The sequence below is a fragment of the Zingiber officinale genome, chromosome 3A (genome assembly GCF_018446385.1).
Source record: "Zingiber officinale cultivar Zhangliang chromosome 3A, Zo_v1.1, whole genome shotgun sequence".
Classification (NCBI taxonomy): domain Eukaryota; kingdom Viridiplantae; phylum Streptophyta; class Magnoliopsida; order Zingiberales; family Zingiberaceae; genus Zingiber; species Zingiber officinale.
In genome coordinates this window covers 124,606,735-124,619,510 of record NC_055990.1, presented here as the reverse complement: position 1 = coordinate 124,619,510, position 12,776 = coordinate 124,606,735, and the positions used below count along the sequence as shown (strand labels likewise).

General features: G+C 41.3%; 1 protein-coding gene across 1 annotated transcript; it reads right to left on the bottom strand.

Moving 5' to 3' along the window:
• Positions 1-532: 532 nt before the first annotated feature.
• On the bottom strand, positions 533-2,404 carry LOC122052388 (heavy metal-associated isoprenylated plant protein 32-like). The gene is made up of 3 exons (XM_042613885.1): positions 2,198-2,404; positions 2,014-2,089; positions 533-1,894 (listed from the first exon to the last, which is right to left on the bottom strand). The coding sequence occupies exons 1-3, from the start codon at positions 2,240-2,242 to the stop codon at positions 807-809; spliced, it is 1,209 nt and encodes a 402-aa protein (XP_042469819.1). The 5' UTR covers positions 2,243-2,404; the 3' UTR covers positions 533-806.
• Between the last annotated feature and the right edge of the window lie 10,372 nt (positions 2,405-12,776).

Genomic DNA, 12,776 nt, shown 5'->3' with positions numbered 1-12,776 from the left:
GTACTAATCGTGCTAAGATTGACCAGAATCTCTAGATATACAAAAGGGTTTTACACATCAAGGGATAACATTATTTCCGAACCAATGATGTAATCTATACACTCGTATGGATCTCTTATGGATTTCTTTTCCGTTGTGTTTAATTTTAATGTTTTATTTTACTACATAACCCAATGAAATCTCCTTTGTAAGGAGGCTATAGACTCACCTTGCAAGGTGACAAGGCCTAAACCTATTTGAATTAACCTGTCATTGTCTTAGCCACCATAAATCAAGGAGGATAATAGTGCCAGATTGTGATTTGATTGCCCACTTAATAATGCATTTCATGTCATCTTTAGATTAAAATACAGCATCTTCCAGCATCGATCATGCAGTTTTGCTGTATCCAATCGCATCACGTAAATGCAAATTAGGTTGTCAACCTAACCCTAAGACCATCCCTTGATTGTTACCCACCACACTGTCGACAACCACACCTAAACTCATTCAAACCACAAGAACACAACAAGGCCATGGCTTAAGTAACATATTTGAACTTGTAATAATTGAAAACTTTTATGCTTTCTTCTCCATGTTCTTACATAAGCATGAAAGAAAAGGACCCCTATATATATATTATAAATATTTATGTTGCCAAAAGCTGCATTAATACAAGCATATATAAACCTTAAAAAGTATAACCAAATTCAAGCAAAAAATAGACACTCGATCAAAAGTGGGAAGCACTTTCTCCATGTTGATCATCATCCACTTTCCCAATTCTTATTCATGGTAGGACCAAAAGCTTGCCATTGCCATTTCCCTCACATGATCGAGCAGCCGTTGAGGTTCTCATCGCTGAACATGCTGTATGAATTTTGTTGTGGCCCATACATGGGGGGCGGTCCGTAGCCATAGCCCGTCGGTCGGTCTTGTCCACTCATCGTCATCATCCTTTGCTGTTGCATCAACCACTGTAGGTACTGCTGTTGGTATGGGTTTGAGCCGGTCATCATCTCCGGCGGAAAGTAGGTTCCGGCCGGGAGGCCCTGGGCATTATTGGTTGCCATTAAGCCCATGGGTGATTGCATGTTACCAAATTGACCCATCATGTGAGGTTGGCCTATGGGAAGGCCCCCTCCCATGCTATTATTGCTCCCACCACCCTTGTTGGATGGGGATTTGCCACTATGAGTATGATTTCCACCATTGTTATTGCTATTGCCACCCTTGATGTTATTGTTGTTTCGTCCACCGTTCTTCTTGTCATGTGCTCCTTCACCACCATTTCCCTTCTTACTCCCCTCTCCTCCCTTATCTCCACTACCTCCTTTCTTATCTTTGGCAACTACTCCACTTCCCTTTGGTTGCAAGTTGCTGGGCTTCATCATCATCTTGGGCTTCTCGTACGGCTCTTCATCAGAGTACTCATCCATGTCATCAAGGTCCTCTTCGTCATCGTCGAATTCATCGTAATCGTCTTCATCGTCATCAAAATCACTCCCATCATCAAACTCTTCCTTGGAAGGAAGATCTAATTTGGCTGCCGCTTTGTGGTTGTCCTTCTTGAATGGAATCTTCAGGTCCTTGAAACTTAGGAACTTGAGATCTTTGATCCCTTTCCCTTCCTGCAGCTGTGTCTGTGGCACTGGCGGCCCTTTCTGCTCCTTCCCACCACCACCACCACCACCATCCTTTTGGGCCTTTCCATGCTCAAGTTGGAGCTTCTGGAGCTGGCTAGTGAGGCTCTGCCCTTTTCCACCACCATCACCACCACCACCACCAGCTTTAGCAGACAGCAGCTCTGCATGTTTCCCAGCCTTGTTGAGCTTCTTGATCAGGATGTCAGGACTTACATTTCCTACCACAGTCAACTTCCTCCCCTCCACATTTATACTCACAGTGTACACCCCTGCACTCCCAATTAAAATCAACATTTTAAAATCAAACAACACTGGATCTGCAAAAAGGAATTTTCCAGAAACATGTAACAGAAGGAGATTGAATTGAAGAATTACGCATGACACACACCATCAATCTTATGAAGCACCTTCTTCACCTTCTTCTGGCATCCATTACAGCATATGTTCACTCTCATCACACAAGCCTGAAATTAATTAAATTAGGGACGAAGGGGATAAAGGACAAGTTTCAGACATGGAGTTGAGAGGAAGCAAAGCCACCATGCATATGTTGGTTGAAAGAGATTGTGTACCTGTGTTTTCAAGAATTTGAGGCTGTCTTCTTCCTTACTCACCATGCTTCCAATTAAATTCACCAAACACAAGATCACTTCCAATTTAAGATCTAGATAAAAGAAAAGAAAGAAAAATATAAGGAGGAGCACAAGGCAGCGCAAAGATCGTTGTTGTGTTTGCCGAAGAATGTGAAACCCCTGGAGATGCTCGGCTTGGCTGGGGGGAATTTATATTATTTGTTCAACATGGGTAGGTGTCCATAATCAACGTGCTGAGAAAGTGAAACTGTTCTAAGCCGGTTTGGGGTAACACTGTTTGTATATCAAAATAATTATAAAAAAATTACAAATACTAAAAAATAATGAATTCCCGAAACTTGTCGTAATATTATATGGTGGAAATATTGATTTTCCAACAGCAATCAAGTAAAAGCCTTTTTAATTTATGCTTAATAAAATGATCATATGATAATATTAGGATTATATTTAAAATCATTAACATTGAATGGAATCAATTCAGTTCTATAAAAATAATTTTTATCGATTATCAAAATAAATTTAGAAATATAAATATTTCATTGCCAACAACCAACATCTTAAGTTTATAATTGACCCCGTCCGGAATTTGACTCAGACGGAAACCAGGTGAGCTGTCAATGATGTTGACGAGAGGTGGCTGAGCTCTTCAGGAGTACTATCGAGGACGACTGACGAGGGGTGATGACAAAGGAGGTGGTACACGGGTCCAACGCACACTCAGACAAGCACCTTGTACATTAAGGACCACGAACCAGGAAAAAAGTCCCCAGAGCAAGCCCTCCGACACTCAAGTTAAGTACTTTTTCCCCAGAAACACAGTAAAACACAGAAAGTAGAAGACATATGTGAAAAAGTTAGTGAGCGTACTTGCGTAAGGAAGAGAACACCCATTTTTATATAACAATGCGTACCTCTGGCTTCTGGCAAGTGTCAGGGAATATCATGTGTCAGATCTTGTCTGGCGTTGAGTGAAACTTGGCATCTCCTTATAGGTCGGAGGAAGGTTATGTTAGCAGCGAATCATGGACCCTTAGAATATATCCTAACACACAGTAGTTATTCTCTGACAGGTGGTTACGATTCTCTGACTCTGTTGTTGTTTTTGTTGATCAGGCATGGACAAGAGAACTCCTGACAACCAGCAGTCGACGATCCTGACCTATATCTGAGTAGTTCGCCATATCCTGATTGGGCGTATCAAGTTCTTATATATATAAGTCCGCTGTGAGAAAACCCGACCGGTAGAGATAGTTTCTACTCTTCCTTCACTGTTCCATATGTTACCAGTCTGACTTCCCGATCTGGACATCCCGACCGAGCAACCTATCTGAATTCTTGACCTGGGCATTCTAACCGAGCAACCAGTCTGAATTCCTGACCTGGACCTCCCGAACGAGCAACCAATCTGAATTCCGAACCAAGCAACCAGTCTGAATTCCCAACCTAGGCCTCCCGACCGAGCAACCAGTCTGAATTCCCAACCTAGGCCTCCCGACCGAGCAACCAGTCTGAATTCCCAACCTAGGCCTCCCGACCGAGCAACCAATCTGAATTCCCGCTCTGGGCCTCCCGACCGAGTGTTAACTGGGTAGTATCTTTTAACAGTTATAACCCTTATGTTGAGTGATACGCCTCTTCAACCTTTGACTGTCACATCCTCTTGACTTCTGACTGCCACGCCCCCTTGACTTCTGATTGTCATGCTCCCTTGACTTCTGACTGCCACATTCCCTTGACTTCTGACTACCACGTTCCCTTGACTTCTGACTGTCATATCCCCTTGACTAGACCCTAACATTGTGCATCGTATCACAATCATCCCCCTCAAGTCTAATCGAAAGAGGCCCAGGATCGACTGACTAGACAAGAATCTGGTTTCACTTGACCCTCTTACCAAGACATTAACTACTTCTCCCTTTTCCCTGGTCCTTGGGAATCTATCATGCTATCAGGTGTTGTACGATTTCCCGGATGTTTGGGCTGCTACATCAATCCCTAGATCTAGGAATACGTATCGTGTCCTTGAATGCGACATCATTTCCCGGAGGCAATTGCACGCCCAAGGAAAACTCTTTATTTTTATCTCTTTAAGAAGAACTAACCCCTCTCCTACCCTTATACTTTTCTTGTGCTCCTTCCCACCATGGAACCTTTAATGGGGTCTGATGCAATATCATCTTTACTTCACCAACTTACTCATCTGACTCAATTACTCGCACAGAAAGATGAGGCTTTATTGAAGATGACTCAGAGTAGGGACCTTCAGTCTTCCCTTCTTCAAGAGATGGAGGAACTCTGGTTGGCCTCTAAGTCCCGGACCAGGGCTGAAGCGGCATTAAAGCATAAGGCTTATACAGATTTGGAGGGTCAAACCCACTTTATCACATATATGAAGATAAAACATGAGGATTCTTTGACCTTTCTTCAAGAAGAAAATCAAATAAAAAATGAAACTATCGACCAACAACGCCGCTCCATTCAGTATATCAAGACGGAACTGATTCAGGTACGAGTTCAGTTAGAGCAGGCAGGTCAAGCACATCACACCAACTATCAGTGCCCACTTGACCCGACCAACTGAAAGGGAATTTGGCATGACCTGAACTACTAGTATGATAGTGTGTATTTTGATGAATATCTTCTGAGCTTTATCAAATAAACACAAGTCAGACTATGTTGTGGGCCTTTGTTCATGCTTTTTCTCTTGTGTTTTCCTCCCTTCCTTGGTATTTCTTCTTTGTTGCGCCCTTTCGAATCATTAATACTTGTGCCAAAGCGAGGGTCTGGAATCCAGACCGAGAGTTCGATGGTCGTGAGAGCGGGCTCACTTATAACTCGATCTGGGGCGAGAGTTTGGCATCCCGACCAAAAGGTCGTTGGTTGTGAGAGCAACCTCACTTATAACTCGCACTAGGGTGAGAGTCTGGAATCCCGACCGAGAGGTCGTTGGTCATGAGAGAAATCTCACTTATAACTCACACTGGGGCAAGATTCTGGAGGCGTGAGAGCATACTCACTTATAACTCGCCATGAGGCGAGAGTCTGGAATCCCGACCGAGAGGTCGTTCGGCGTGAGAGCAAGCTCACTTATAACTCGTACTGGGGTGAGAGTCTGGAGGCATGAGAGCATGCTCACTTATAACTCGCCATGAGGCGAGAGTCTGGAATTCCGACCAAGAGGTCCTTGGTCATGAGAGCAAGCTCACTTATAACTCACACTAGGGCGAGAGTCTGGAGGCGTGAGAGCATACCACTTAAAACTCGCCTTGAGCCGAGAGTCTAGAATTCCAACCGAGAGGTCATTGGGCGTGAGAGCGAGCTCACTTATAACTCGCACTAGGGCGAGAGTCTGGAGGCGTGAGAGCTTGCTCACTTAGAACTCGCCATGAGGTGAAAGTCTGGAATTCCGACCAAGAGGTCGTTGGGCATGAGAGCAAGCTCACTTATAACTCACACTGGGGCGAGAGTCTGGAGTCTCGACCGAGAGGTCGTTGGGAATGAGAGCAAGCTAACTTATAACTCATACTGGGGCGAGAGTCTGGAGTCTCGACTGAGAGGTCGTTGGGTGTGAGAGCAAGCTCACTTATAACTCGCACTCGGCGAGAGTCTGAGGCGTGAGTGTTAGAGTGTATACTAAAAGCCTAGATTTTTGTAAACATTTATTTTTAAATAAAGAATCATATTGGTCAAATTTCTATATTTATATGCTAAGTGTAGTTGTTCAATTAATTTATATTGTAGATAACATGGTGTGTGGTGTCTCACACAGAACATCATGTTATCAGTTCCTTATAAATTATAAATAGTAGCTCACGACTAAGATGGATAGGAACAAACCATTGGAATAATCATAATGTAATTTGGTATTAGTTTATCTTGACTATAAAATTACACTAGTACACTCTGAGTGTATTGAGCAGGACCATTTAAGGTAGTTTCTTTTTATACTGACTGCATAAAAGAACAAGACCTTTGTTATTATGGAAGTGTGTGCTCTTAATCCTGATATAATAAAAAGTGCATATATTTAGTATTTATTTCTTTAATTTATCAGTGGATGAGATTTAGTTCGATAAATCAAGAGGCCCGATAAGTTGGGAAATAATATTATTTATAGTGTGTTGTTGATTATAGAAGGAAACTGTGTCCTAGCAATCTAGGTTGATGATGCCCCCAAGAGGAGCTTATAAGAATTGTCATGTAAACCATGCAGGTGGACTTTGTCCTACATGACAATAATGTTGAGTGGTACTACTCTTGGAGTTAGATATTAATTAAGTGAGTTGTCAGTAACTCATTTAATTAGTGGGCATTCGATATCTTAAACACAAGGAGACTAACACACTCATGATAAGAAGGAGCCCAAAATGTAATTTGGGATTGGTGCGGTAGTTCAATAATAATTATTTAGTGGTATGAATTATTATTTATGAAATTAAGTTGGGTGCTCGGGGCGAACACGGGAAGCTCAACTTCATCGGAAGACCAAAATCAATTCCTCCTCTTGGTCCCTATTGTAGCCTCTTAATTATAAAGTCTTATATCCACCTAAAGCCCACCTTCTTACCCATCCTTAGGTGCCCGGCCAAGCCAAGCTTGGAGCCCAAGCAAGGGCCGGCCAAACCAAGCCTTGGATGGGATTAAGATGTGGCTAGGCTAGCTTGGAGCCCAAGCTTAGGTGGCCGGCCACATAAAAAATAAAAGGGAGTTTATTTTTAAAATTTTTCCTTATGTGGAAGCCATGATTTTAAAAGAGAATTTTAAAAATTAAATCTTTCCTTTTATAGTTTCTACAAAAGATTAAGAGAAAGGTTTGATATCTTTCCTTATTTGTAGTTAAAAGGAAGATTTTAATTTTTGATGAAAACTTTCCTTAATTGTAATCATCCACATGTTTTAAAAGGGAGATTTTAATTTATAAAAGTTTCCATTTATAACCAACCATGAAGGGAATTTACAAAGAGAAATTTTTATTTTAAAAATAATTTCCAGAAATAAATTAGGAAGTTTTAATTTGATTTTTAAAACTTGCCTTGTTTAGTGCACATGATGTGGCCGACCATTGAAAGATTAAAAGGAAGTTTTAATTAAATTTTCCCTTTTAGTCATTGGCAAGGAAAATAAGGAAGTTTTAATTATGTTTAAAACTTTCCTTATTTGCCATGACCAAGGATTATAAAAGAGAGGGAGGGGTTGCCCCATGAGACGACACATCTATTATTCCTCTCCTTTCTTCCTTGGTGGTGGTTGACCCTCTTCTTTCCCTATTCTTCTTCCTTGGTGGCCGGCGGCATCTCATCTCTAGGAGTTGTTGGTGACCGGATCTTGTTAGAGGAAGAATGAGAGATAGGAGATATTGTTTCTTAGCATCCCTTGGAGCTTGGTTGGTGGCCGAAGTTCTTCATCTCTAGGAGATTGTTGGTGGCCGAAACTTGCAAGGAGAAGAAGGAGGCTTGGGTGGATTCTCATCTTGGTAGATCATCTCCCACACGACGTTCGAGATAAGAAGAGGAATACGACAGAAGATCGTGAGGTCTATAAGCTATGAAAGGTATAACTAGTTTTGTTTCCGCATCATAACTAGTTTATCTTTTGTATGGATTTTAAAATACCCAACAAAAAGGCTAACGATTCTAGGTTTCAGATTTATGGTTTGATTTTATGTTTCTTTTATTTTTCAATCTTGTGATTCGATTGTTCTTAATGGTTAAACCTAGGGTTACTGTAAGGAGATTAAATATTGAATTTTGTTGAAAGGTTTTATCTAGGAAGTGGTGGATGATCCCATACCCAAGAAGGTCTAGTGTGTTGCCATGTTTACTCTGGAAGTCAATGTCTGAAATAAATATTTAATCAAATTTGTAATATGGGTGGATTTAGATTAATAATGTTAAGCATCGTTTGTGATCCAAGTCTAAACCTCTAAGAACAGATAAGTTGAATTTGGAATCAATAATGTTAAGTTCTGTTTGTGATTCCAAATTTAATTTCTAAAGAACACAATAGGTTGTTAGCAAAGGTTCGGGACTTGTACAAAATTTTTGTACAGGGGAACCAGTACGATATTCCGAGTAGCAACCAACAGTGAGAGCATGCTCACTTATAACTCGCCATGAGGCGAGAGTCTGGAATCCCGACCGAGAGGTCGTTTGGCGTGAGAGCAAGCTCACTTATAACTTGCATTGGGGTGAGAGTCTGGAGTCCCGACCGAGAGGTCGTTGGGCGTTAGAGCAAGCTCACTTAGAACTCGCACTGAGGCAGAGTCTGGAGGCCTGAGAGCATGCTCACTTATAACTTGCCATGTGGTGAGAGTCTAGAATCCCGACAGAGAGGTCGTTGGGCGTGAGAGCAAGCTCACTTATAACTCGCACTGGAGTGAGAGTCTGGTTGCATGAGAGCATGCTCACTTATAACTCACCATGAGGCGAGAGTCTGGAATCCCGACCAAGAGGTTGTTGGGCGTGAGAACAAGCTCACTTATAACTCACACTAGGGCGAGAGTCTGGAGGCGTGAGAGCATGCTCACTTATAACTCGCCATGAGGTGAGTGTTTGGAGTCCCAACCGAGAGGTCGTTGGACGTGAGAGCAATCTCACTTATAACTCGCACTGGGGCGAGAGTCTGGAGGCATGAGAGCATGCTCACTTATAATTCTCCTTGAGGCGAGAGTCTAGAATCCCGATTGAGAGGTCATTGGGTGTGAGAGCAAGCTCACTTATAACTCGCACTGGAGCAAGAGTCTAGAGGCGTGAGAGCATGCTATCTTATAACTCACCTTGAGGCGAGAGTCTGGAATCCCGATCGAGAGGTCGTTGGGTGTGAGAGCAAGCTCACTATTAACTTGCACTAGTGTGAGAGTCTGGAGGCGTGAGAGCATGCTCACTTATAACTCGTCATGAAGCGAGAGTCTGGAGTCCCGACTGAGAGGTCGTTGGGCATGAGAGCAAGCTCACTTATAACTCACACTAGGGCGAGATTCTTTAGGCGTGAGAGCATGCTCACTTATAACTCACCATGAGGCGAGAGTCTGAAATTCCAACAAAGAGGTCGTTTAGAAACCCCCCTCGGAACTAGTCTGGAGATCTTATTAGTGGCTGATATAGAGGTTGGCCCAGGAATTAGTCCAGAAGCTCCTGCTTTGGTGTTGCATCGGAGATTGAGCCAACTGTGCTTAATCGCTATGTCCCCTGCAATCTCAAAATGGTTTACGTAAGCTTTATTTAAATAAGTCATATTTAAATCTTACTCTGCTTTCGAGGTAGAAAAACAAAATGAGGGAGTCAAATTCAAATCAGCGCTTCCTTTCGTCTTCCTTTCCATTTCCCAAGGTAACCGCATGACCGTCTTGATACTCGACGTATGGTCTTCCTTTCCTTTTCCCAAGGTAACCGCATGGCCATCCCGATACCCGACGTATGGTCTTCCTGCGGTGAAGTCCTGCCATACATAAATCTCCCTTCATGATTTCCTTGTCACGTCCATCATTAATACCTTTCATCAGGGAGTGACATGTGTCCCACGAACCTTTCCTATTACCGTGCTTGAAAAGCACTTTTTGCACACGACCCCAGATAACTTTCGCTTTTTAATGTGACAGCGATCATGCATTTTAACACTCGAGTTATCATACCCCACTTTCGATGCTTCCTAAGGGCTTTGCTTTATAAACTCTAAAGGTTGTCTGCCATCGCCTTCTTATTGCCTTGCCTACCTCCGACCTTTTGTTACCTTTTTGTTCTTGCCGGTGTTCCTTCCCTCTTGTGTCTGCCTTCCATAAGTGCTTCTCAATCCTCCCTCTTCCTTTTCATTTTGTTTATGGATGAAGAGATGGAGAGGCCCTGGTATTCGTTCTTCATCTTCGACTTGGATAGAAGTGACCTTAAGGCCATCTAGCATAGCTTGCACCTGCCCTCTGATTACAAGCTTCTACCTCCAAAACCCGATGAACATCCGTCTTCTCCCCCAGCCGGATTCGTGACTTTCTTTAAGGATCAGCTCCTTGACGGTCTCTGATTCCCTATTCACCCTTTATTTTCCTCCTTAGGCTAGTATCTTGGTATTTCACTTTCACAGTTTGCTCCCAACATTTTCCAAGCTATATGCGGAGTGGTAATCCTTTGTCGTGCATACCAAATTTCTTTGACCCCGCAACTCTTTCTTCACTTTTACTCCTTTAAACGAGCCGAGCCTGGTGTGTTTATGGTACAATCATGGGTCGACTATAAGTTTTTTGATGATATGTCCTCTTCCAATAAGGGTTGGAAGTCCCGTTTCTTTTTCGTTCAGTTACTCGAACCCGTATCTTGTCCCACGCAGTGGCGTGATTCCCTACCCCTTACCCCTGAGCTACGAGAACACCATCATCAACCAGATTGTCTTTCAGCTTCAGAAAAATTGGATGGAGTGCGTCTCCAACTTTCTGTGATAATGCGAGAAGGATTTCTGCATACTTTTGGACTTAGTCCTATCCCAACGTCCATAGGCGCCCCATTTGGTAAGATTTCCCACCTTCTTTTCCTTGTCTTCACTAACTGAGGTATCTTCTTCTTGTTTTATAGAAGCCACCATGTTTCAAGAATATTCTGTTGGCTCCTCCAAGCTGCCCAGCCGTGTTTTGAAGAATGTGGGCGAAGAAATTGCAAAATGTTTGGCGACCTCTTCAAAGGCTCCTATTTCTGGACCAGTCGAGACTTCTTCGGTGATTGCTATCCCTGAACTAGCAGGGACTTAAGCTCCTTCTTCTACACAACTGATGGCCTCTGAAGCTGGTTCTTTGTCTGTGGAGCTCCCAATCGAAGATGAACCTGTTAAGATGTATACTAAAAGCCTAACTTTTTATATGAACATTTATTTTAAAATAATTTTCACATTGGTCAAATATCTGCATTTAGTAAAATGTAGTTGTCTATTTAATTTATATTGTAGATAACATGGTGTGTGGTGTAACACAGAAGATCATGTTATCAGTTCCTTATAAATTATAAATAGTAGCTCACAAATAAGATGGATTGGGATAAACCATTGCAATGGTTGTAGTGTAATTTGGTATTAGTTTATCTTGACTATAAAATTACACTAGTACACTATGTGTGTATTGAGCAGGACCATTTAAGGTTGTTTCTTTTTATACTGACTGCATAAAAGAACATAACCTCTGTTATTATGGATGTGCGTACTCTTAATCCTGATATAATAACAAGCACATATACTTAATATTTATTTCTTTAATTCATCAATGGGTGAGATTTATTTATTAAATCAATAGGCCTGAGAAGTTGGGAAATAATATTATTTATATGGTGTGTTGTTGATTATAGAAGGAAACTATATCTTAGTTATCTAGGTTGATGATGTCTTGAGGAGCTCATAAGGATTTCATGTAAACCCTGCAGGTGGACTTAGTCCGACATGACAATGAAGTTGAGTGGTACTACTCTTAGAGCTAGATATTAATTAAGTGAGTTGTCAGTAACTCATTTAATTAATGGGCATTTGATATCTTAAACAAAGGGAGATTAATGCACTCATGATAAGAAGGAGCCCATAATGTAATATGCGACTAGTGTGGTAGTTCAATAATAACTCTTTAGTGGTATGAGTTATTATTGATGAACTTGAGTTGGGTGTTCGGGTCTAACACAAGAAGCTCAAGCTCATATGGAGGCCAAAACCAAATCCTCCTCTTGGTCCCTGTTATAGCCTCTATATATAAAGCCTTGTATCCATCCAAGCCCATCTTCTAGTCCATGTTAGGGTCGGCCAAGCACATCTTGTTGTCCAAGATGTGGCCGGCCAAGCACATCTTGGTGTCCAAGATGTGGCCGGCTAAGCCTTGCTTGGTGCCCAAGCAAGGGGCCGGCCATAAGGGAATTAAAAGGGGGTTTTAGTTTTTAAAATTTTTTCTTTTATAGCCATCTTTAAAGGGATTTAAAAGAGATATTTTAATTGTAAAAATCTTTCCTTTTATAGTCATCCTTAAAGGGATTTAAAAGAGAGATTTTAATTATAAATCTTTCCTTTTATAGTCATCCACATGGTTTTAAAAGAGAGTTTTAAATTTTAAAATATTTCCTTTTATAGCTATCTACAAAGGTTTAAAAGAGAGATTTTAATCTTTCCTTTTTTTGGAGTTATCTATAATGTTTAAAAAGAGAGATTTTAATTTTGACAAAATTTTCCTTTTTTATAACCATGATTTAAAAGAGAAGTTTTAATTTTAATCTTTCTTTTTTTGTAGCCTTCTACATTGTTTAAAAGAGAGAGATTAATTTTAAAACTTTCCTTTTGTAGCCATCACAATAGGAAATTTAAAAGAGAGAGATTTTAATTATTATTAAAATTTCCTTTTTTGTCATGATTGGAATTAAAAGGAAGTTTTAATTATGTTTAAAATTTTCCTTTTTATCCATTACCAAGGATTATAAAAGAGAATAGATGGTGCCTTAGAGGAATAATAATGATCTACATGACTCCTCTCTTGTTCTATCCTTGGTGGCCGACTCCTCTCTTTTCTTCTAAAGCTTAGGGCCGGCGGCACACTTTTGATTCCATTGGTGGC

Bases quoted from the DNA above. Each gene is read 5' to 3' on its own strand.
- LOC122052388 (XM_042613885.1), bottom strand. From the start codon at position 2,242: ATGGTGAGTAAGGAAGAAGACAGCCTCAAATTCTTGAAAACACAG. The intron at 2,090-2,197 runs GTACACAATCTC...AATTAATTTCAG, and splicing joins TCAAATTCTTGAAAACACAG to GCTTGTGTGATGAGAGTGAA. The intron at 1,895-2,013 runs GTGTGTGTCATG...TTGGGAGTGCAG, and splicing joins GGTGCTTCATAAGATTGATG to GGGTGTACACTGTGAGTATA.